The sequence below is a fragment of the Antechinus flavipes genome, chromosome 3 (genome assembly GCF_016432865.1).
Source record: "Antechinus flavipes isolate AdamAnt ecotype Samford, QLD, Australia chromosome 3, AdamAnt_v2, whole genome shotgun sequence".
In the NCBI taxonomy this organism is placed as follows: Eukaryota; Metazoa; Chordata; class Mammalia; order Dasyuromorphia; family Dasyuridae; genus Antechinus; species Antechinus flavipes.
Window position 1 is genome coordinate 556,749,951 of NC_067400.1, and position 22,640 is coordinate 556,772,590.

Below are 22,640 nucleotides of genomic sequence, written 5' to 3' on the forward strand. Positions count from 1 at the left end.
ACACACACACACACACACACACACACATATATATATGCCATTCTTTTTTTTTTTTTTTTAAATCCTAGAAAGAGAAGGAAGAAAAGAGAGGTAGAAAAGATTTGATTTCCTTTGGAGTCACTGCTTGATGTCTATTAGGCACCTGACAACTTTCATCAACTAACAGAAAGTTTAGGGCTACAAAATGCATTAAAGATCATCTAATCCAATTGGTTCATTTTACAGATTGGGAAACTGAGTCACAAAAAGATTATATGATGTGCTTCTGGTCACTGTTGACATTTCTTTTTTAGGTTATTGTCCAGATGAGGATTTTGACTTCTAGTCTCTTGGGGGATTCCCAGAGAGCTCCTTAAATCAGTGCAGAAGAAAATAGTAACTACATGGATAATTATTTCTCCAAGGACTTCCTCCTCTCTTCATCACCCCATCTGCTTATTGCCACAGTTCCTCAGCTGCACAGGTGGATCTTCCCATAGCTGATTTAAGAAGCTGTAGAGGCCCACTCCACATGCCCAGAAAGAAAGAGATGTCAGGTGTGAGACGGTGTGGGTGTGGTGTCTCTACCTCAAAAGAAGCTGAATTTGCCTCTCTGATCATGGTAAGTATTTGGTTACCAGTCTCATTCATTCATGTATCTTCCAATTCAATAAAAATGTATTAATATCTACTATGTTAAATACCTTCAACTTTATTCTGGGGCAGAAAAAGGAAAAAGGAAAAATCCAGGGCCTTAGGGAGGTTGCAAAGTAAGTATCTAGTAGTAAGTCTATTTATTCATAATAAATCTAATACAAGGTACAATTGGATGGGAAGGAAAAAAGAGGTTTAGAGAAAATACCATAAAAATGAGAAAGGAAAAACCATTTTAAGTTGGTGGGATCAGGAATGGCTCCCAAAGAAGGTAATACTTAATCTGAGTCTTTGAGAAAAAAGAGGTTCTCAGTAGGCACAGAAAGTCAAATGAGTTTTAGATTTGAAGGCCAACCCACACAAAAGCAGAATAGTGGAAGAAAGCAGGATGAGATCCAAGAACAATGAGCTTCAATGTGAATTTGCAGTGCCTAAAACATAAAATTAGGCTGGAAAGGTAGATTGGATTCATATTTAGGAAGGCTTTACATTTCAGACTTTTTTCAGGAGGGGGGAGTTGATTTCTTCAGATTTTATGCTATGCATAGAATAAAAATAGAGGAACCCTAGAGAGTTTTGAGCTGGAAAGTTTCATGGTCAGATCTGGGCATTAAGAAGTTTACTTGGGTAATCTATTGGGTAACACCTGCAGGATTTCAGAGATAACTGAATATGAGTTAAATATATACAAATATATTTAAATATATTTTATTAATAATACAAATTGTTATTTGAATTATTACATAATACAAAAAGTAGGTGAATTGGATCTGAACTAAGACTATGATAATGGAAGTAGAAATGATGAGACAGAAATGAAAGGTATTTCAGAGGTAAAAATTGTCATAATTCATAGATGATTCAACATTTTGAGCCTGAGTGAGTGGAAGGGTTGTAGTGCTATAATAGAATTAGAGAAGTTGGAAAAAAGGTTTTGAGAGGAAGCCAATGTGTTTCATTTTAATCTCTTTTTAATCATGTTGAATTTGGGATACTTAGAAGAGCAGCAGAAAGCTGAAGATCCAGGACAAAATATCAGGAGACAAATTAGGACAATGTAGAAAGTTTTGAATCATCTTTATAGATTCTTTATAGCTTTATTACAGCTGATAATTAGAACCATAAAAAAGATTATAATTATCAAAAACGGGGGGTATAGAAAAAGAGGAAGAAAAAAAATCTGAGGAGTGAATCTTAAAATAGGATACCCACATATAAAAGTAAAGATACAGATTATCCTGTACCGTGGACTGTTTTTTTTTTTTCTCTTTGTATCCCTCCTTTCTGGTATAATTTGCAAATAGTACACCATTATTAAATGTTTATTGAATTAAAGAGGCCTCCAGAAATAGGAGAAGACGTATCAAAGAAAACTATGTAAAGTGTTGATTAAATGGTGAGGAAGGAAAAAAGAAGATGTGGCAGAAAGAAGGTAGTCAACAGTAGCAAATTCTGGAGAGTGATTGGGAAAGAGAAGATCTGAGACAAGGTTATTGAATTTGGTGATTAAAAATTTCTTAATTATCTCACAAGGAGCAGTCTTGGGGAATGATGGGGATGGAAGTCAAGTTAACAGGACTAAAAACTAAATGGCTGATAAGAAAAGGCAGTGAATGTTGTATATTCTTTCTAAAATTTTGATAGTGAAGGGAGAACTAAGACAACACCTTAAGGGTTCAAGGGTAAGTATTATGTGCCTTTTTTGTTAGTCTGCTTGTTTTTTTTACTTTCTGGGAGAAAAAGTAAGGAAAAAGTTCAAATATTTATGCAAAGATTGAAGATTCATGAGAGAGAGAAGATAATTGCTGGTCAGATGCTTCAGAGACAATTTAAAAACAAAAAGATGAGATCTAGGATATAGATAGGGAATTTAATCTTGGGAAAGAGATCTCCTTCATTGTGTGAAATTAGAGGAGAAGGGATAATGATGGGAGGTATAAAAAAAGAGAGGTTTTGTGGCATAAAAAAGAAAATAAAGGAAGTCACATTAGATGATTTCAGTCTTTTCAGGAAGGTAGCACACTGGCCTCCAGCTTCAACTCAATTTCATGATATAGTGGAAAGACCACTGGACTCAGAGTTGGTTGAGACTGGTCTTCAAATCCTGCTAATTATGTGACCCTAAGCAAATAATTTCAATCCTTTGTTTACAATGAAGGTAATATTCACATACTCCTACTTATCTTACAGGGTGGTCGTGAGATTCAAATAAGGAAAGAACTTTGTAGAATGTAATAACCTTTTAAAATGTCAGATAATTATGGCTTCACCCATTTCCGTGAACCCCATTCCCATGTCATGGTACCAGTTCCTAAAACTATTCATAACCCTTATTTTCACTCCTTCACCAATTCCCACCCTAGTTCTCAATCCAATTTTAATCCCATGTCAGATGCAGCTTCCAGATCCTGGATTCAATTCCAGCCTCCAAATATTTAATCTTCTCCCTATCCTTATTAGAAGAAGAACATTAATTTTATTCCATTTAGAGACAGGTCAAGAAAGATAAATCTATAAGTATCTATAATAGCTATACGGAATCTCAGGAACAGTTGACTCTGGAAAGGAGTCATTATCTCACAATCAATGAATATATGGTTTTGGGGAAAGTCACCAATTTTCACAGTTCTGTTTTTTTTAATTATTATTATTATGAAAAGAAAATCCCTTCCTCCTTTCTTCACAGGAATAATATTATCAGTCAGTAAACATTTACTAAGTAACTACTATGGATTAAACAAGATAGTTAAATGGCAAAGTAAATAGAAAACCACGCTAAGAGTGAGGCAGACCTGAGTTCAGATCCCTGTTTACCTGTTTCCTATTCTATAAAATGAACTAGAGAAGGAAACAGCAAAACACTTCAGTATCTTTGCAAAGAAAACTCCAAATAAAATCATAGGGAGTAGGACACAATTGAGACAACTGAACAACACCCTTAGTATTGGGTAGGGATACCAAGAAAGACAAAAAATAATACCTAACCTAAAGGAGCTTACAGTAATGGGAAAGATGATATGTAAACCATGTTCAAACAAAATATATCCAGGATAAATTGGGAAAAGTTTCAGAGGATAGACACTGCAATTAAGGAGAACTAGGAAAAGTTTCTTGCAGAAGGTGGAACATTATTTTTATTTTAGATTTTTTAATAACTTTTTATTTTTAAAATACATGCAAAGATAGTTTTTAACATTCACTCTTGAAAAACATTGTTTTCCAAATTTTTCTCCCTCTCTCCTCCATGTCTTCCTCCCCTATACAGCAAAAAATCCAATATTGGTTAAACATGTACAATTCTCTAAACATATTTCCACATTTATCATGCTGCACAAGGAAAATCAGCTCAAAAAGGGAAATAAATGAGAAAAAAAGCAAGCAAACAACAACAAAAAAGGTGAAAATATAATGTCATGTTCCATATTCAGTCCCCACAGTCCTTTTTCTGATTGCAAATGGCTCTCTCCATCATAATTCTAGTGGAATTGGCCTGAATCTTCTCATTGTTGAAAAGAGCCAAGTCCATTACAGGTGATTAATCATTTAATCTTGTTATTGCGGTTTACAATGATCTCCTGGTTCTGCTCATCTCACTTAGCATCAGTTCATGAAAATCTCTCCAGGCCTCTCTGAAATCAGTCTAATGATCATTTCTTATAAAACAATAATATTCCACTATATTCATATATCATAATTTATTCAGCCATTTCTCAATTGATGGGCATCTACACGGTTTCCAGTTCCTTTCTACTATAAAAAAGGGCTGCTACAAACAGTTTTGCACATGTGAGTCCTTTTCCCTTTTTTATGATCACTTTAGGATACAGATCTAGAAGAGACATTGCTAGATCAGAGGGTATGCACATTTTGATAGCCCTTTGGGCAGTGTTCCATATTGCTCTCTAGAAGAATTGGATCAATTCACAATTCCAGGAACAATGCATTAGTGCCCCAGTTTTCTCACATCCCCTCCAAAATTTATCATCATCTTTTCCTGTCATTTTGGTCAATCTGAAAGGCATGTGGTGATTTCTCAGAGTTGCCTTAATTTGCATTTCTCTGATCAATAACGATTTAGAGCATTTTTTCCATATGACTAGAAATGGCTTTAATTTATTCATCTAAAAATTGTCTGTTCATATCATTTGCCCATTTATCAATTGGAGAATGACTTATATTCTTATAAACTTGAGTCAATTCTCTCTATATATTTTAGAAATGAGGCCTTTATCAGAGCTCTTGATAAAATTCCCTCTCCCCCCAGTTTTCTGTTTCCTTTCTAATATTGGGTGCATTTTAATTTAATGTACTCAAAATTATCTATTTTGCATTTTATAATGTTCTCTGGTTCTTCTTTGGCTATAAATAGGCCTCTCTGAGGCTATAAATAACTTTTTTTCTCCACAGGTCTGAGAGGTAGACTATCCCTTGTTCTTCTAATTTGCTTATAATATTATCCTTTATGTCTAAATCATGAACCCATTTCGACCTTATCTTGGTATAGGGTATTAGGTGTTGGTCAATACCTGCTTTCTGCCATACTATTTTCCAATTTTACCTAGCAATTTTTGCCAAATAATGAATTCTTATCCTAGAATCTGAAGTCTTTGAGTTTATTAAACATATTACTATAGTCATTAATTATTGGGTCTTGTAAATCTACCTATTCCACTGATCAACTACTCTTTTTCTTAGCCTGTACCAAAGCTGCTTTATAATAGTTTGTTTTTTTAAGTCTGGTACAGCTAAAATAAGGTAGGATTTTAGGGAAGACTTGAAGGAAGCTGGAAAAGATAGGAGATAAAGAGGAGGAGAGAGAACATTACAGGCATAGGGCAAAGCCAATGTTGAGAGACAGAATTCAGTGGCTAAAGTGCTGGACCTGGAGTAAGTCCTGAGTTCAAATCCAGTCTCTGACACTTACTAGCTCTGTAATTCTGGGCAAGTCATTTAACCTCTATTTGTCTTAGTCCACTGGATAAGGAAAAAGCAAACCACCTTGTTATCTTTGCCAAGAAAACACCATGGATAGTATGGTTCACAGGGACATAACTGAACTGCAACAACTTTTGTGCCAGGTCCTAAGCTCAGTCCATTGAAAATATTGTATTCATCTTTATATGATACTTTAAGGTTTAAAAAGTGTTTTTTTTTCAAATGAACTTTATTATTATCCCTATTTTACAGATGAGAACATTGATACTCAGAGTAGTGGTTACATGTTCAAACTTACACATAATAATCGATAAAACTGCAACCAAAAATTTATGTCTTAGCATGGTATCTTCCAATGCTTTTTCCCATGCTCTTGCCTCCTGCCAAAGGAATATGGTCTTAGAGAAAAATCAGTCAGCTGGCTTATTTCTTTTTCACCCATTTTCCCAACTTTGTGGCTATTTCCCTACAGAGAACATAACTTGTTCCTCCCAACTTCTAAGTGTGTCATTCCATCTCCTTTCCAGTAATACAGAATAATACTAAATTCGCACTTCTCCCCATTGTCAAGCTACATTCTTCTCTTTCTTTGCATTCACATTTTCTCAAAGAAGCTTTTCCTGATAACTCCATGGTTAGTTACTCAAAAGTTTTCAGGATTTCTATGTACCTCTTTGCTCATATACTATGCAGTTCTAGAGAGGGTCTAACGTGGACCATCATAGCCTTGTGAACATGACTCACTTCTTCCTCATGATACTAGATACTAGATAGAAAGACCACATCTTCCCCATTGGACCAAAAGTCTTTGCAAAAGTAAGTATATCATCTCTCTAATCAGATTTAAAGTTTTCAAAGGATGAGAAGTATGAATTCTCTTTTCCAGTAATTTTTCCAATGCCCAGTCCTGGGTTTTGTCCCTAGGCAGTTCTCTCCATTGTTCTAAACTGACTGGCACTTTGTTTCTTATTCATTAGGCAAAATTATTTCTGTAATGCAAGGTTCCATCATGCAGACTAGTAATAGTTCTGGTCTAATAATGGGGTTCACACCTAAAACATTTATTTTGGCTGGCATCCCTGGGATGGAGGCTGAACACATCTGGATCTCCATCCCTTTTTGCCTGATGTATGTCATCATATTTCTTGGAAATGGAACCATCCTCCATGTCATCCATATGAATCCCACCTTGCACCAGCCCATGTACTTGTTCCTAGCCATGCTGGCTCTTGCTGAGCTTGGTATATCTGCTTCTACACTTCCCACTGTATTGGGAATTTTCCTTTTTGATGCAACTGAGATCGACTTCAATGTCTGCCTTCTCCAGATGTTCTCTATACATTCCTTCTCCATCATGGAGTCGGGTATCCTATTGGCCATGTCCATGGACTGCTTTGTGGCCATCTATAGCCCACTGCGCTATACAGTTATATTGACTTTGCCTCGAATCTTTTCAATGGGTGCTACAGTTGGACTCAAGAGTGTGGTACTCATGGCCCCACTGACTGTCCTACTCCAACGCCTACCTTTCTGTGGACACAATGTTCTCTCCCATTCTTACTGCCTGCACCCCAACCTCGTCCACCTCCCATGTGCTGATACCTCCATCAACAACATCTATGGACTTTTCATTGTAATTTCCACATTTGGGCTGGACTTCCTACTTATTGTGGTCTCATACATGCTCATCCTTTACACAGTATTGAGTATTGCCTCTAGAGAGGGTCGGTGGAAAGCCCTCAATACGTGTGGTTCACATGTCTGTGCTGTACTTGTGTACTATGTACCCATGATTGGTCTATCCATGGTGCATCGCTTTGGGCGACATCTCCCCACTTTGGTACAACCTACCATGGCCAATATTTACCTCTTCTTCCCACCTGTGGTAAATCCAATTGTTTACAGCATCAAGACCAAGGAAATCCGTCGAGGTATTGTTCGTGTATTCACTAAAAAGAGGGTCAGGGGTTAGCATGGGTAAGAGGAGATGTATCCCAGAATGGGGAATAAATAAACTTGAGTGGAGCAGCACTAAATGAGGGCTAGCCTACTACCACTTGAAGGAAAAATCTAAGAAGCCATGGAAACTAAGAAATTGGAAGAACTAGTCATCCCTGAGAGCAATAAAATATTTTGATTTCGGTGGAGGAGGAATAACCTACAAATTTGGCTCATTTCTTTAAGAGAAGGACCAGTTATAGCCAAGGTTGCTATATTTTTAGTTTCATGATCTGGCATTATGAGGATGGGCCCCACTGGCTCAGCAGAGGATGTCCAACATAGACTATCAGTGAGGCAGCCCAGCATTTGGATTTTAAGTTTTCCCATTTGACTCATAATTCTAAAGTGTTTTATGGACTTTATAAAAGCATGCAAGTTTGAGCACTGTGTAATATGCCTTCTTCTAGTAGTATTGTTTGGAATTTGTATATCATTGAAGAAACCTGCTTGGACATTGCTTTTGTGACATATCAGTTTGAAAGTTTATATTTTAAGATAAAGTAAACCTAATCTAAAATTAGGGCTTTTGGTTGCTAGGTTTGTTTTTTATCTTAATTGAACAGACCAAATGATAACCCTAAAGTTGTAATTGTATTTGTCTGAAGTCAAAGAATTCTTAAATGTAAATGTGGCAGAATAATAAAGATAATCTCATAGAACTCATTTATTTTACAATTAAGGAAACTGAGATCTGGAGACCAAAGTGACTTTGCCAAGGACACACAAATTATTGGAAAAATGGAGTTTAATAGAGTTTTTAATCCTTTATTGATGATGATGATGATGATCCCTAACATTATATAATATGTGCCAAGCACTGTGTCAAGTACTATATAAATATTATCTCATTTGATCCTCCCAACAAATTAGGAAGGTAGGTGCTATTATTATTCCCATTTTACAAAGAAATATACTGAGGCAAACAAAAGTTGTCATTTTTCCAAAATCACACACTTAGCAAATATCTGAGTCTAGATTTGAATTCAGGTCTTCTTGACTCCATGGCCCAAGCTCTGTCCATTTTGACACCTCACGCCCAGAGATAAAAAGGATAAAGAAGAAAGTGTAAATCCTGATTTTAAAAGTTGAACTATAAATAAATAAATAGATAGATAGATAGATAGATAAAATGTATGGGGTGACAATTTGGTGCTTTCCAGAGCAAGGCCTGAGTTTGGACTTCAGTATCATGGTAAAATGTGATATGTGCCTTCACAACACAACTTTTCCAGTAGTAGAATCTAGGTTCTTATTATTATTTGTATGATTTTAAAGCAAGGTCTCTCTGAATCACAGCTTCTTCACCTATAAAGCTCAGATAAAAATACTTGCAACAGCTAACTCAATGCTGTGGAGAGCAAAATGTTCCATAATTGAACCAAAAGCACACAAGCTTCATTCCCTCCCTCCTATAAGTGAATGCTTCATTTTTGTCTCTGAATCACCAATGTCTAGAACAGTGCTTGGCACATGAGAGACACTTTATAAATGATTCCTGAATTGAAATGTCACCATTACCATTACAAATACCAGCAGCAGCAGCAGCAGCATCATCAAAAATAGCTACCAGGTATCTATTAAGGCCTCTTTTTCTTATATTTTTAATTCCTACAATCAACCAACTCTTATGCACATGGTTTCTAATCTGTTCAGCTTCTTGTTCCCCTTCCTTTAGATAAACTAGCTTATCAGTCCTTCTGTCTAGGTCTTAACATAACAATTCAAATGTGGCCTGACCAAGATAGAGAAAAGGACTATAATTCCCCTCCTTCTTCATATACTTCTATTAATGAAACCCAAGTTCACTTTAACTTTTCTATCTGAAATGTAACATTGGTAACTCATCCTCAGCGTTGTTAATTCATTAAAATACCCAGATGAACTGTCTCACACCATTCCATCCTGAATTTTCATAGTAATTTACTTATTATAGCTATTTACATTTATTTCTATTGTATTTTACTTTTTTGTATGTTTCATTTCAGTTTTTATTGATCTTAATGGATACTGAACTGACTCTTGGCTATTTAACCGAGCTTTCTGTCATCCCTAGCATTCTATCATTCCAAGCTGATATTAATCCATTAATCACTGCCCTGGATCTGGTTATTAAACTTGCTCCAAAGCTAAATTACTATCATCTAGACCAAAGCTTTTTAAACTGTGTTTTGCAGCTCTATATGGGGTTGCATAACTGAATTTGAGCATCACAAAATTATAACTTATTATCAGCAAATATTTGATTTGTATGTCTATTTCATATATTTATACACCCAGGGCCATGTAAAAATTATTTGGGTAAAAAAGGATTTGAAACTGGAAAAAATTTAAGAAGCCTTTATTTAAAATGTATTTTCCCACTTATCATGCTATCATGCAAGATGTTGACAAATTCCTTTCTAAATTCTAAGTATATAATATGCCAGTTATATCCCCCATCTCTACTTTTTGACTTCCTTTTATGTGTTTTTCCGCCCATTAGAATATTACTTGAGGTAGGAACTACTTTTCTTTTTCAAATTTAGTGTTGTGCCAAACACAGGTGCTATATGTGTGACACAGGGTCAGTGCTTGATCAATGTTTACTGACTGCCAATAGCATTTCAAATAAACTTACCAAAAATAGAGATATGTTTTATCTGGAATAATCTACTTCTGATGGACTCATTCTGGGTGTTAGTCATAGCTTCGGTTCTTCATTTTAAAAAAGCAATCTTTCAAAGCACATACTAGTATTTTGCCAAGAACTGAAATGAAACTCACTAGCTTATAGACTGAAGAATGAAATATCTTACCCTATTTTTTTTTAAAGCTTAACTTCTACTCTTCTCAGAGTAGTAACATTTCTCCTTCTCTTTATTTTCAAAAATCACCAGTCCTACAAAAACATCTACCTATTACATTAGTACCTTAATAAGTTAGTCCATCCAAGCTTTGAATTGAACTCTTGAGGAAGGAAGCATTGAATGCCTATTATGTCAGGTGCTGTGCTAAATAACAAGTATTATCTCATTTGACCCTTATAACAAGCCTGTGATGTAGGTGCCATTATCCTCTTTTTACAATTAAGGGAATCAAGAAAACAGGTGAAGTAATGTATCCAGGCTAACATACCTACTAAGTATCTAAGGCTGGATTTGAACTCTAGGCTTCATTATTTCAGGTCCAGTATTCAATACATCATGCCCATCTAGTTGCTTCCAAGTACAATGAATGAATCTCTTGGACCCAACTTAATCCCACAAGGCAAAAAATATGAGATCACAGCCATTAGAAGCTGAAATAATTTATTAAATCTTAGATTACATTCATAAGATCGGAGTGCCCACAATAAGGAAGAAGTCCACTGCCATGGGAGGACTGCTTCTGTGTACCACTGCATACTCGGTGCCACATTCTAAAAGGAACTCTGATGAGTTCAAGAGCACCCAGCGGAGGCCAGATTTTCAGCCCAGATATGCCTTGCTTTTCCACACTTGATAAATTTCATGAGTTCTGCCTTGCCACTAGTGCTTCTCATAAAGACATTTCATGAATTCTTTCTTGTTATTAGTCCCTCTCATAAGGATTCTCATACACCTGAAACAAAAGCTGTATATAACACTTGGGACAAGTGGCTCAAAATTCACCTTCAGAGAGTAGTTATTATGATCCAAAATCTCAATCAGATTCAAAACCTATGATTCTTCAATTGCTTTCTTATCTCATTCATGCCCTCCTCTTCTCTCTTCTCCTGATAATTTTATGATGATGGTAGTGGTGGTGGAGGAAGAGAGCAAGAATAACTTTGGATCCAGTCCTATCAGAAGTTCTTAGTTTCTCTTTTTCATGACTATGCTATTCCTATTGTTTGCTATTTTTTCTTTAATGTTCATTTTCATAACTTTCACTCATCATTTTCTACTCTGCTCATTTGCCCTCCCTCCTCCTAGAGGAGCAGAAACAAAACCGGTGGCAAGGAAGACTGGGGCTGGAGTCAAGAAGATCTGAATTAAAATACAGCTTCAGATATTTATTATTTGTATGATCCTGGGAAGTCATTTGACTGTTTGCTTCAATTTCCTATGCTGTAAAATGAAGATGATAATAAAACTTGACTCATAGGATTGTTATGAGTCTCAAATGAGATATTTGGTGCCTGACTCATTATAGGGAATAATTTCCTTCCTCTTCCTAGACCACTTTTCCTCACTAATTACTTTCTCCTAACTTCTGAAAAATGTAACATACTTGATGTATCTGGCCAATCCTTATATTCCCTTAGTACTAGTCACCCAACATATGATCTTGAGAATAGCCAGAATGCCATATAAAAATCAAGACAAATTTTGCTACCAGTTATAATGGCACAAAGTTATAATGAAATTGGAGGACAAAATATGATATTATAGAATTGGATAAATTCATTTGGATATAATAACAAAAGATTAAGAATATCAAAGAAATTAATGAAAAAATGTGTGGGGTGTGTGTTTTCCTTTTGGTCTGTTTCTTGACTAATGTAACAATGACTAATATGAAAATGTTTTACAAGATTGCACATCTAATATAATCTTTATCAAACTGCTTATTATTCTAGGGAGAAGGGAGGGAAGGAAAGATAAATTTGCAGTTGAAATTTTCATAAAAATGAATGCTAAGAATTGTCTTTACGTAGAATTGGAAAACAAAAAACTAAGAAAATAGATAAAATATATTTAAGTATCTTAACAACTTTAAAGTACTACACAAAGTATCCCAAAAGTCTTAGTGCTATTCAAAGCAATTTAAACTTAAAACGTAGTTACTAAGTCTTTTGAAATGGTTTATATAAGTGAAAGCTATAATAATAATTCTTAGGGTTTCACCACCATTACTTAGCTCCTTCTCACTCTGCAATGTCCCTCAGAGCTTGGGACTCTCTCCAACATGACAGCCCCCTTCTCTCATCGAGTTTCTTGGGTCTATTTTGGGTATAATCACAGGTCAGCAATCCATCAATTCCTTTTCCACCATGTTATATGAATATATATATGTGTGTGTGTGTGTGTGTGTGTGTGTGTGTGTGTGTGTGTGTATATATATATATATGTATATATAAATTTGAGAGCAGAGACTGCTTTTTCTTTTTTATATTTGTATTCTAAAGTTTAGCATATAAGCACATAAATGCTTGTTGCCTTTCTGTTGATAATTGTTCTTATTTATATACTGCTTTAATTATAGCTAAGTGTCATAGATATATCATCTCATTTGATCCTGATAAACCTGTGAGGCAAACATTCTTACTATTCCTGTCCTACAAAGGAGAGAATTGAAGCTGAATAATAGTAACTGACTTGTCCAAAGTTTTTAAGGTTCAGAATTGAAATGTGAATTCAGACTTTGCTGGACTCCCAGTCCAATTATTTTGAATGAACTTAGGATGGCAGAAGTTTCAGCTATTCGCTATTCCCAAAGATTCTGGAGTATTGACATCCAAGAGATGCTGGAATCAACTCAACTAATGAGTTAAATTTACAGGGTGAGCACTCATACTTTGGAAATCAGAAAATGTGATTGCCTAGACCACCAGTGTCAATCTCAGCAATAAGAGTGCAAGGAAGAATCAGGTTAAAATATAAATGGGAAATAAACAATAAAAAACAGTGCACCCTCCAACCTGGAAGCAGAGCTCCACTTTATAACAATGAGTTAAAAATCAAGAAATAGATTGGAAATATGAGCAGACAATAGAAAAAATTCTGACCATAAAAAGTTACCATGGTGATAAGGATAATCAACACACTCAGAAGAAAATAGCAAAGTCCAAAGTCTCCAAGAAAAATATGAATTGATCTCAGGGAACGGAAGAGCTCAAAAAGGATTCTGAAAATCAAGTAGGAGTGGTAGAAGAAAAATTGATAAGGAAATAAGTAATGGAAGAAAAAAATGAAAAAAAGAGTCAACAGCTTGGTAAAGGAGAAACAAACAATACTGAAGAAAATAATATCTTAAAAAACAGATCTAAGGCAAATGGTAAAAAAAAAAAAAAAAAAAAAGCACAAAAGGAGCAGTTGGGTAGCACAGTGGATAGAGCACCAGCCCTTAAGTAAGGAGGACCTGAGTTCAAATCTGGCCTCAAACATTTAATATTTCCTAGCTGTGTGATCTTGGGCAAGTCACTTAACCCCAATTGCCTCAGCCAAAAAAAAAAAAAAAAAAAAAAAAAAGAGGCACAAAAAGCCAATGAGGAGAATGCCCTGAAAAATAAAATTGGTCAAACAAAAAAGGAGCACAAAGATTCACAGAAGAAAAAACTCCTTTAAAAGTACAACTGGTCTAATGAAAAAGGAGATATAAAAATTCAGTAAAGAAAATAATTCCTTAAAAATTAGAACTGACTGATGGATGTGGCTCTCTTCAAACAATGAATTGATTCAGACCAGTTCCAATTGTTCAGTAATGAAGACAGCCATCTATACCCAGGGAGAGAACTGTGGGAACTGAGTGTAAACCAAAACATAGCATTTTCACTCCTTCTGTTATTTGCTTGCATTTTTGTTTTCCTTCTCAGGTTTTCTTTTTTTCTTTCTAAATCCGATTTTTCTTGTGCGGCAAGATAACTGTATGGATATGTATACATATATTGGATTTAACTTATATTTTAACATGTATTGGAATACTTGCCATCTAGGGAAGGGACTGGGAGGAAGGAGGGGGAAATTTGGAACAGAAGGTTTTGCAAGGGTCAATGCTGAAAAATTACCCATGCATATGTTTTGTAAATAAAAAAAGCTATAATAAAAAAATTAGAATTGACAAATGAAAGCTAATGCCAAATTATGAATAACAACAACAAAACAAAAGAATGACAAAATAGAAGATAACATGAAATATCTCATTAGGAAAACAACTAACCTGGAAAATAAATCCATGAGAGACAATTTAAAAGATTTCAGACATCACCTTTCAAGAAATTATGAAGGAAACTATACTAATATTCTAGAGCCAGAGGCTAAAACAGAAATGAAAAAATCGACCAATCACCTCTTCAAAGAGATTCCAAAATGAACTCTCAGGAATATTTTAGCCAAATTCCAGATTTCTCAGGTGAACGAGAAAATACTCCAAGCAGCCAGAAAGAAATAATTTAAATATTGTACTGTCACAGTAAGAATGACATTAAGATTTAGCAGCTTCTACATTAAAGGATTAGAGAGCTTAAAATATGATATTCTGGAGTGCAAAGGAACTAGAATTACAACCAATAATGACCTACCCAGCAAAACTGAATAAAACCTTTCAGGGCATTCAATGATATAGAGATCTTTCAAGTATTCTTGATGAAAAGACCAGAGCTTGTGAAGACCGAGTTAGCACCCTGGATGCCTTAGAATCAGCCGGAGTCAGGATAAACAAAAGTCCTTGGTCTTTATGAGAAGTGAAGGGAATGGACACAAGGTCTCCACTACCTCCCCTCTCCTTATCCACCAGAAGAGTGACTCTGGCTTGTCTTACTCTATCCCTTAATCCCTCCTACAATTCTCTATATACACCAAAAGATCCAGCCAGCACAGAATAGTAGGAAGGGCCATTTTCTAAGCATATGCCAATAGAATATTGTCCAATATGTAATTAGCCTTAAGTGCTTGATTGTCTGATTCCAGTGCACCTACTCAAGAGTTTCAGCCTTTTACAAAAGCTGAATAGAAAACTTGACTTTAAAGTATAAGATTCAAGAGAAGTATAAAAAATATAAATAGAAAAGAAAAATCATAAGGGACTTATGTTTAAGGTTAAACTGTTTATATTCCTAGATGAGAAGATGATACTTATAATTCATAAAAACTTATTATTAGGACAATTAGGAGTTACAGAAAATATAAATGAGTTAAATATAAAGGGAAGATATCTAAAAAAATAAAATTATGTGATAAGAAACAGGAATGCACTAGGAGAAAGAAAAAGGGAGGGATAGGATAAATTATCTCATATAAAAGAGGCCCCCAACCCCCCAAAAAATTTCTTGAGTGGAGGGGAAGACAAGGGATATGGAAGGAGTGAACGCACCTTACTCATCAGAATTGGCTCAAAGAGGGAATAACATACACACTCAATTGAATAGAGAAATCCATCTTATCCTACAAGAAAGTAGTAAGGGAAAGGAATGGGGGGGCGGGTAGAGGTGGGGAGGAAAGATTGATAAAAAGGAAGATTGAAGAAAGATATGGGAGATGCAGTAGTCGGAAGCAAGACACTTTTAAGGAGGGACAGGGAGAAAAGAGAGAGAATAAAAAGGGGAAGAGGATGGAAGGAGATAATAAGCAATTACTACTAAAAAAAAGTTTCTTTGGTAAAGGTCTCATTTCTCAAATTATTAAAGGACTTAGTCAAATTTATAAAAATAGGAGCCACTCTCAAATTGACAAATGATTAAGAGATATAAAGACTTTTCAGATGTAGCCAAAGCTATTTATAGTTATATGAGAAAGTACTGTAAATCACTATTTCTTGGAGGAATACATATTGAAATAATTCTGAGATACTACCTAATACCTATTAAATTGGCTCATAGAACAGAAAAAGAAAATGACAAATGGTGGAGAGGATGTGAGAAAAATGAGATATTGGTGTATTTATTGTTGGTGTTGAACTGATTCAACTCTGTAGGGCAATTTGGAACTATGCCCAAAGGATATAAACCATGCAAATCCATTATCTTGCAATACCACTAGTAGGCATACATTCCAAAAGAGATTTAAAAAAAAAAAAAAAAACGAAAAGAACCTTATTAAAAATTTTTATAGCAGCTTTTTCTCAAGGCAAAGAACTGGAAATTGAAGGGATACCCATCAACTGGGAAATAGCTAAATAAATTGTGGTATATGATTAATGATGAACAGGATATGCTCAGAAAACACACAGTGAACTGTTCTATATATAAAGTAACAGCAATGTAAGATGATCAGTTGTAAATGATTTAGCTATTCTCAACCAATTTTGATCAGACAACTCTAAAGGACCTATGATAAACAATGTTAACCATCTTCAAAAAACTGTTATTTGAATATAGTTTGAAACATATTTTTAAAATTTTTTGTTTTTTGTATTTTCTTTCACAACATGACTAATATGGAAATATGTTTTGCATGACTGTCCACATATAAACTATATTGAACTGCTTGCCTTCTCAATGGAGGGAAGGGAAGGAGGAAAAAACATAATTTGGGACTCAAAGTCTTAAAAACAAATATTAAAATTTGTTTTTACATATATTTGGGGAAAAGCAAAATGGTAAATTAATATTAGGAGTTTGTCTAACTGGTATTTTTGAACTATTGTGAATAAGCCACTAACATTTTGTTTAATATGAACTCCATAAACAGCAAATGTAGTATATGGATAAAGCCCATGATATTACTGGTGGGTTTAAAAAAAAAAAAAAGTGAGCTAATAAGAGTGTAGCTGCAAAGAGAGAAATGGAGAAGTGAGAAAAGACTGGTGATCAAAGAAATGATTACATTCTAAAATGCCTCCCAGAGTAGAAAAGCAAGGTGGGAGAAGGATTTGGCTTCTAACTATCACAAAAAAATCAAGTACAAGCCATTCCACAGTGATGCTATGCTATTTCTTTTAAAATATATACATATATAATCATTACATTATATACTTTTCATTAAATGCCTTTGTATTGAACTAATTGTGCCCTCTGACTAATAAAAGCAAAGTATCCATGTGGATTCATGAACTAGTTTTTGAGTGGATCCAAAGAGTACCAGGAAGCTGGGAGAACTTATCTAAGTGGGTGGCACCCATGTGCACGATGGAAATAACCCAAGTGCCACAATTTATTTGTTGTACATCTAAATTGTATTTAAGGCACTGACCACGTGATTAAAAAGCTAAGTAAGGATTTAACAGGACAAAATACTAAGCTTTTGTACTTGGGGCAAATACCACAAACCCTGCCAGGGACAAAATGGTATGAAGAATATCATCACCTGAAGGAATAGCAGAACAGAGTCAGAGATATTACCCTGTGGAGGGAGACCAAGACCCTAGAAAATCATAAGGCCACTGCTGATGACCACCCACTCCCTTCTCCAGCAAGAGGAAGACTAACTGACCTTAGTATGTAGAATAATTAATCATTTCTACATATTTGACATCCCTTCATCCATCAACAGCATCATTTCTCCCATCTCCAACATATGAATATACAAGACTTTCTCAGCTTTATAAGTCAAAACTGGGGAATAAATTCAACTTTCAAGAAATGGAAAACTATACAATTACAAGGCACCTAAGGGGTTCTGTGGATAAGGTGTTGGATATGTCAAGACCTGAATTCAAATCTATCTCAGACATCTTGGGCAAATCATTTGTCTGCTTCAGTTTCCTTAACTGTAAAATGGAGATATTTTTCATAGTAATTGTAAAAATAAAATAATACTGGCAAAGTTCTGTATAAATGCTAGCTATTAGGAGTAGGCAGAGGCAATCTTAAGAAGCCAAAGGCTTCCTTCCCTGTTTTGCCCCATCCAAATTATCCCCACTTTTCCCTCTCCCCAGGACAGATGATGCTGAAAGATTAAAGGTAAACATCAAGGCTTGAGGAAGTATTTATAGAATTCCCAAAGACCTTTCTCCCCTCCTCTTGATCTGTAAAATGAAGAGATCCAGGAAGGTAAAACGATTTGCCCAAATTATTGGGTACTTAGAGATAAGAGTTAAAATTCAGATCATCTGAATTTAAATCCAGCCTTCTCATTGTCCCATTCTGTTCCTCACCAAAGAAGGAAAATAACTCTGGGTGATTTCTAGAAATACAAAAATTTTACCAAATGAAAAAGCAAAGGAGGGAGCTCTTCTGCTGATATAATTAGTGAATCAATGAAATAAAAATTTTAAAGTACATGTTATGTAGATAGGAATTTACCAAACTGCACAGGCATAACATCACAGGATGTATTAATCAATTGACTAGTATTTATAATAATGAATGAATAAAATTAAGATATGGGATAAGGGCTAAAGAAAACTACAAGGATTGAAAAAAGGCTTCATCTAAGGAATACTTGGAATACTTCACTAGGAATAATCAGAGGACAGCTTCTGAAAAGATCCAGAACTAGAAAGTGGAAAGTCATATATGAAGAACAGGAAGGAGAATTTGACTAGGCCACAGGATATGTGAAGAATTTCACATAAGACCTGAAAGTTAAGTCAGAGACTACATACTACTTGCTGTAATATTTCAATATTGATATTAGATCAAAAGAACATCAAAGCCTAATTTTAAAAAGCTTCTTTTAAGTTGAAGTAATTGAGGCTTTTCCTGACTCCAAGTCCCACATTTTTTCTACTCTATTACATTGTAAGTATTTGCCCCACTTTACAATAGCTCCAAAAAAGTTAAGCAATTTGGCCAAAGTCAAGTCACACAATGGAAATAGGGACTTAAACCTAGGACTTCTGATTTAAGCAGGACTACTTTTTCAATGCTGTCTTTCCACACACAATTCCAAGTTATTATGCTAAACCAAAATTGGCCTCCTTCTGATAGTCTGATAAATGGAACAAATTTCCTTCCTTTACTACCAATTCTATTGAAGAGTCTTTTAAATTATGAAAAAAATAAAACAAAACTCTTATCTTTTCCTACTTTGATCTATTTTCTGAGATAAACATCCCCAATTCTTGAACCATGCCTCCTGTAACAGTTTTGAGAAGTATGAGCTACTCTTATCACTCTCCCCATGAAACATTACAAAGCAACTATACAAGGAGTTACAATACTATGCAAAATTCCTGTGATCTATGATGCTATTCCCATGTGAAAGGTGAAGAACTTTCCTTTCTCTAGCCTGCAAAAATCTCTTCCTTTTTCTCTCTCTGTATACTGTCCTTCATCCACATATCTGGTGATTTTTCCCTTTTAAAAAATAAATCATTTTTCTCCTTGATATAATTTCTAAGCTTTGTAGACATTCACTTTAATAAAAATTTTTTTTCTTTGTAAGGCAAATTGGCTAGTTTCAAAATTTTGTAAGCTTGAAATAAACATCTAATTTATAGTTAATTACAAAGCAAAAGGTCATTAATACCATGCTTCTCACATTCTGTTTCTGACAAAAATAATCACTCAGAATAAATAACTTCTGAGATCTGAGTTTATATATCTAATTATCTGTACTCCATTCTGTTTAATTTTTTTTTTAAAAGCATGGATCAAGTTAAAATATAAAAATTTAAAAAGTAAGTTAGTCCAACCATTCTAGAGAACAATCTAGAACTATGCCTAAAGGACTACAAAACTGTGCATACCCTTTGACCCAGCAATGCAATTATTGGGTCACAAGGAGAGAAAAAGACCCAAATGTACCAAAAATGTTTGTAGCAGTTCTTTGTGTGGTAGTAAAGACCTGGAAAATGAATAGACGTCCATCAATTGGAGAATGGCTGAATAAGTTATAGTATATGAAGGTAATGGAATATTATTGTTCTACAAAAAATGATGAACCAGGAAGACCTGGAAAGACATACATGAACTGATACTTAGTGAAACAAGCAGAACCAGGATTACATTGTAATACACTAACAGCAAGAATGTGTGATGATGATGAACTATGAAAGATTTGATTCTTCTCAGTGGTTCAGTGATTCAAATCACAAATGGATTTTCAAAACAAAATGCCATCTGCATCCAGAAAAAGAACTAAAGAGACTGAATATAAATCAACACATGCTACGTTCACTTATTTCTGTTGTTTTTTCTTTCCCATGGTTTTTCCCTTTAGCTGATTTTTCTCTCCCAATATGATTCATAAAGTAATATATGTTAAAATAAATAAACAAATAATAAAAAAGGGAACTAAACTGGGATAAGTTAATCAACAATTAATTAATAAACACTTGTTTGGTTAGTTCCTATCCCAGTTTGCAAAAAATCTAAACAATCCCTTCAACTATAAATAAGAATCTACAACCACAAAATAACTGAAAGTAAATGCTGCAGAATTACAAGTTACAAAAAGGATTCTGCTGTAGAATTACAAATTACAAACACAGCCTCAAAAGATATTAGAAGATACTTTGCAGAAGTGGAACTTTCCCCCAGGTATATAGCCTTGCACACATTTTCAGATTTTTGCAAAATACTGATGAGTCTTGCTGATTCTTACCACCTCCTCCTTTTTGTTAAAATAAAAATTCTATAACATGGAATGGCTCACGAGAAAGATGGATATTGGGAGGAATTTGGGGTATACAGGAAAAAAAGGCATCAATTAAATTAATTTTTAAAAAATTGACAAAAATAAATTTTATTTTATATATGTAAATCAAAAGGTATTTCAAATATGCATGTGCATGTATATATGTGTATAGGTATGCATGCATACATACATATACACATATATTTTCCCTTATCCCATCCCACCTCTACAGATACCAATTTAAACTGTTATATTCAGCCTAGGGAATGCTAAGGAGGAATTAGGAAAGGAAGACCTTGCACCTGGAGAATTACATCCCCTGAGGTTGTAGGGATGTTTCCAGAGGCCCTTTTGGGGGAGAGGAACTCCTTCCTAGGAGTCCAGGGACAGGGAGCCCAGGGTTTGGGTCACAGCCTGCTCTCCCTTGTTCTCGGGCTGGGAAGCTGCCTGTTCCTGGGCATCGGGCAGGGCCCCCGGCTGCAGTGAGCCCCGGCCCAGACCCCCAGACTTTTTGAGTCTGCATGCCTCTTGGTAAGGCGGCCGGATGGGTGGCTGTGTGGGCGGTGTGTACCGGTACTCAGGGCTTCCTTCGAGCTGCAGGGGGTAGGTGCGGTCGGCGTCGTAGGCACTGAGGTCCCCACAGGCCAGAAAGGGCACGATGAGCCGCGTGGGGCCCTCGAGTTGATTGAAGTCACCGTGATAGCTGTGGTCCAGCAGAGGGTTCAGCATGCTGGGCACATAGCCCTCTGGGAGCGTGAAGCCCCGGCACACAGCGAAGGCCTCAATGCTTGAGTTGCGGCTGCTCCTAGGCTTGGCACACACTACGTCGGGGAAGAAGAGACGCAGCTGCGAGTAGAGCAGGGTGACGTCCCGGCCGCGGAAGATCTTGGCCACGAAGTTGCCTCCCGGCTTCAGGACGTGGATGGCAATGTTGAGGGCGGCCAGAAGGAGCTGCGCTTGGATGTACTCGTCAATGTCGTGCAGGCCCGTGACGTCAGGGGCGCCGTCACATACTACCAGGTCTGCCGGCTGCCCCTCGAAGTGCCCGATGATCTCCTGCGCCGTGGATGCCTTGGTGATGTCCCCCTGGATTTGCACCACACCTGGCAGGGGCGCCATGGCTTGCAGGTCCACGGCCACGATGCAGGCCGGCTGGCCGGACTCCCCGAGCTTGCGACTTAGCACCTGGCTCCAGCTCCCGGGGGCGGCACAGAGATCCACTGCCCGCCTCACGCCGCTGAAGAGCTGGAATTCCTCGTCCAGCTGAAGCAGCTTGAAGGCGCTGCGAGCCCGCCAGCCTTCCTCCTTGGCCAGGCGGTAATAGACATCGCGCTTGTCCTTAGACGTGCGTCCCATCGCGGACCACGGGGAGGAGGGAAGGGGAGAAGGCCTGTAAGAAGTGCCCCAAATCCAGACACAAAAGCTCCTGGCGAACGATTTGGACGGAGGGAAAAACAGAAGGTAATTGTTGGAACCGAAAACTGCGAGTCGCGCACGGAAGTGCGTAGGGTCCTCACTCACGCCAGGACGCTATTACGTCACTCAGTTGCGACGGCGTCCTATAGGGAGAAGAAACAGGAAGCCGAAAAAGATGGAGCGTCATGGTGCTTGGGGTGTTGTGATTGGTGCAGAAACCGTGGAGGCGGATCCCGCCTTCTTCCGTAAGGGAGTGAGCGCCGAGATTCCAAGTATGTCAATTTTTCTGTCTGTCTCTTATGAGTATCTTGAGGAACCCTCCAAGCTGGGAGCAAATGGCTGCAGTTTCTCTTAAGAATTCCGTGACTATTCGGAATCTACATTTTGTCTGTCCGTAGTTAATTGTTGACTCTATGGTTAGATTGTAAGCTCCCTGAGGGCAGGGCCTTTTTACTCCGCGCCTAATACTTTGGTCTA

At 36.4% G+C, this 22,640-nt stretch overlaps 2 protein-coding genes across 2 annotated transcripts; one reads left to right on the forward strand and one right to left on the reverse strand.

The window, feature by feature from the left end:
- Nucleotides 1-3,609: 3,609 nt before the first annotated feature.
- On the forward strand, nt 3,610-12,577 carry LOC127555321 (olfactory receptor 51I2-like). The gene has a single exon (XM_051987549.1). It carries the CDS (start codon nt 6,563-6,565, stop codon nt 7,538-7,540), a length of 978 nt encoding a protein of 325 aa, XP_051843509.1. The 5' UTR covers nt 3,610-6,562; the 3' UTR covers nt 7,541-12,577.
- An 8,247-nt stretch (nt 12,578-20,824) lies between these two features.
- Nucleotides 20,825-22,283, reverse strand: FTSJ1 (FtsJ RNA 2'-O-methyltransferase 1). The gene has a single exon (XM_051987548.1). The coding sequence runs from the start codon at nt 22,101-22,103 to the stop codon at nt 21,120-21,122; it is 984 nt and encodes a 327-aa protein (XP_051843508.1). The 5' UTR covers nt 22,104-22,283; the 3' UTR covers nt 20,825-21,119.
- Between the last annotated feature and the right edge of the window lie 357 nt (nt 22,284-22,640).